Below are 2,704 nucleotides of genomic sequence, written 5' to 3' on the forward strand. Positions count from 1 at the left end.
TGGCCAGTGCTCGCCATCTTTCAAAATAAAATCCGGTAGTTATCACAGCCGGCACGTAAATCAGGCCTGCCCCGATACCTCCTGACAATGCAAGATACAAAGACCACGTGAAAATAATAAGTGATAAAGCACGGAATTTTCTTTTTTTTTTTTCTTTTATTTCCCCCACTATTCTACTCGAGACTCGTTTTACGTACGATTCTACATACAAAATGATAGATGAAGCTTTATCTTTTAAATTGCTTAATTAATATATAATTTAATAAATAAATCTCATGTTTTTTTTTTTGTATCAATTTTTATGTTTGTTTTAACTTCTATTTTTACCACTCGATTTATTTAAAATCGATTTTTTTAAAATGTCGAATTATGTTAATTATCTTTTATGTGTGTTATGCGTAGTGGATTTTATTTAAATCCTTATATATGATAATATATATGGTAATTTCGAGATCGCGTGATTTCGTCGATAATTGCACAACAGGGAATTCATTCAATTCCCAAACTTTAATAATTTAAACGTCAATTATTAAATATAATTTATATCATTTAGAGTATTTAGAGTAAATTAATTGCGCATACATTTTAAATATTTCCTGTTTTCTTGCATATCACGTGTATTCTATACGATTTAAAATTTAAAAGCTAATAATCTAAATTTTAAATTTAAGGTTACTACGAGCAACTATATGCATGTATCTATGGTTCTATTAAAATTTCGATCGAACAAACAAGAGGATGAAAAGAAATGTCGTTCACGTGCCTCGAAAAGGAAACGTTCTTTACATGCAAGATGAAATACTCAGGATGGAGGGAAACTTTTTCGTTGAGACAGCAGAGACTTGGATGAAATGTGTACAGGACGAATGGACTTAGAAAAAAGAGTATACTTAAACGTTTGTACAATTTGCGAAAGGACAAAGATGCGCAGAAGGATGTGCAAATGGCCTTGAAATCGTGCAAATTTGTCCTTAACATTCAAAGCTTCCGAGAGCCACGGGAATATTTAAGCACCCTCTTCCACGTTTCCACCCGGTATATAGGATAAGGACTTACCGAGCACGCCGTAAGAGATATAAAGGAACTCGATGGAAGTGCTGAAGTATGAGAGAACGAAAGCACTGCAACTTATCACACTTCCGAGGATCGCGACCAACCGGAAACCGTACCTGTTGGCCAACGCTGACACGAATGGACCTGTGAACACGGGAGCCATGATTGTAAAAGTATAAAAAAAAATATATATAAATTAATATAAATATAAATATAATATGAATATAAAATATAAATTATTTATACCAGAGAGAAAAAGAATTTATTTATTAATAAGAAGAAGAAAAGATTATTAAAAGAAAATGGTATCTACAGACAGACAGAGTATTATCTTTAGTTGAGCTAAATTTTGTGTTATCAATCGTATTGATAAATTAATTAATTTAGAAATAAATTAATCATGAAAGTATATAAATAAAAATAAAGAGATATTAAATATGAAAATAAGGAAATATAAGTACAATTAAATAACACACGTTAAAATAATTTTATTCGTTTCTATATTTATAATAAAACGACGAAAGATATACTATATTGTATATTAAAATATTACAAAAAAAAAAAAAAAATCGCCAATGTTTTCCCAATTTACGATATAATTGAAAACATTATGTTTTAAAAATATTTTAAAAATAAGACGGGGAAAGAATAAAAAGAAAAAGTGATTCAATATATATTGCAGATAAAAGAAACATATTTTTCAAGAATAATCGCTCGAGTATCGGAGGATTTATATTCCTTTTTTTGTCACTGACCAGCCATAAGATAAAATCCAGATTGCAGGGAGCCAACTAGCGCCACTCTCGCCTTGGACACCGCAAATGCGTCCGATATGTCGTTTAAAAAGACACCGAAGCTAAAGATGATACCGTCCACGAACAGATTGCACATGAAGGAGGCTGCGACGATCACCCAACCCCATCCACCATCCGGCGGCACCACCATCTCGACCTCGATGCTCTATCAACAACAATCGTGAATACATGAATCTCTGGAGAAAATTTATTTCGACGAGAAATTTCTCGAGAATTTTCCTTGAAACTCTCTTTCCATTACCATACTAATAGGCAATAACGCGCCAGATAAGATATCAGATCGGTTTCACGCTTCGGTTGGACGTTCGAGTTTCTTCGTTTCTGCAATTTTCTTAATAACGTTTGCTACGAGAAATAAATTAACAACAAAGTTTGATAGTCGTTTAAAGTTTCGTTCAAAGAATGCACGTCTTGCGCGTCTGTTTACTGTCTGCAGGAACGGGATGGACGTTCGAGAGAAGGAAAAATTTAGCTCGTGAAGAAATGATGGACAAGGAGAGGGATTTCGTCATCCGTGGAAATTCACGAGGTTCTCTCGAGATCAAGGCTAAGTAACGCCGAAACCGGCTGCTGGCCTGGCCACTTTCGCATTTCGCTAGACACCGCGTGACCCAAAACTCTGTCGAGTTATCATGGAGACATGTTTTACGCCTGATATATCGGCTAAGAACGTATGAATTACTGCGACGAGTATTTTTAATCACGTGCAACGTTATCTGCCCATATTAAACATCGAAGTATGCGTTTCGCAAGTTTCACCGTTAAAACTTCTCTTTTGATTTATTCTCTTTCCAATCGAACCAGATCTTTCTTCTCGAGAATATATATATATATAT

The 2,704-nt window shown here is 33.9% G+C and overlaps 1 protein-coding gene across 1 annotated transcript in view; it reads right to left on the bottom strand.

Annotated features, from left to right (window-relative positions):
* The window catches only part of LOC102680381, a 20,689-nt gene that overhangs the window by 4,804 nt on the left and 13,181 nt on the right, over positions 1-2,704 (bottom strand). Inside the window, exons 3-5 of the mRNA XM_006613957.2 lie at positions 1,809-2,013; positions 1,057-1,197; positions 3-81 (exon numbers count right to left, since the gene is read on the bottom strand). Of these exons, the coding sequence (XP_006614020.1) occupies positions 3-81; positions 1,057-1,197; positions 1,809-2,013 (425 nt within the window). The remainder of the gene's footprint in view (positions 1-2; positions 82-1,056; positions 1,198-1,808; positions 2,014-2,704) is intronic.

The sequence above is a fragment of the Apis dorsata genome, unplaced genomic scaffold (assembly GCF_000469605.1).
Source record: "Apis dorsata unplaced genomic scaffold, Apis dorsata 1.3 scaffold_165, whole genome shotgun sequence".
In the NCBI taxonomy this organism is placed as follows: domain Eukaryota; kingdom Metazoa; phylum Arthropoda; class Insecta; order Hymenoptera; family Apidae; genus Apis; species Apis dorsata.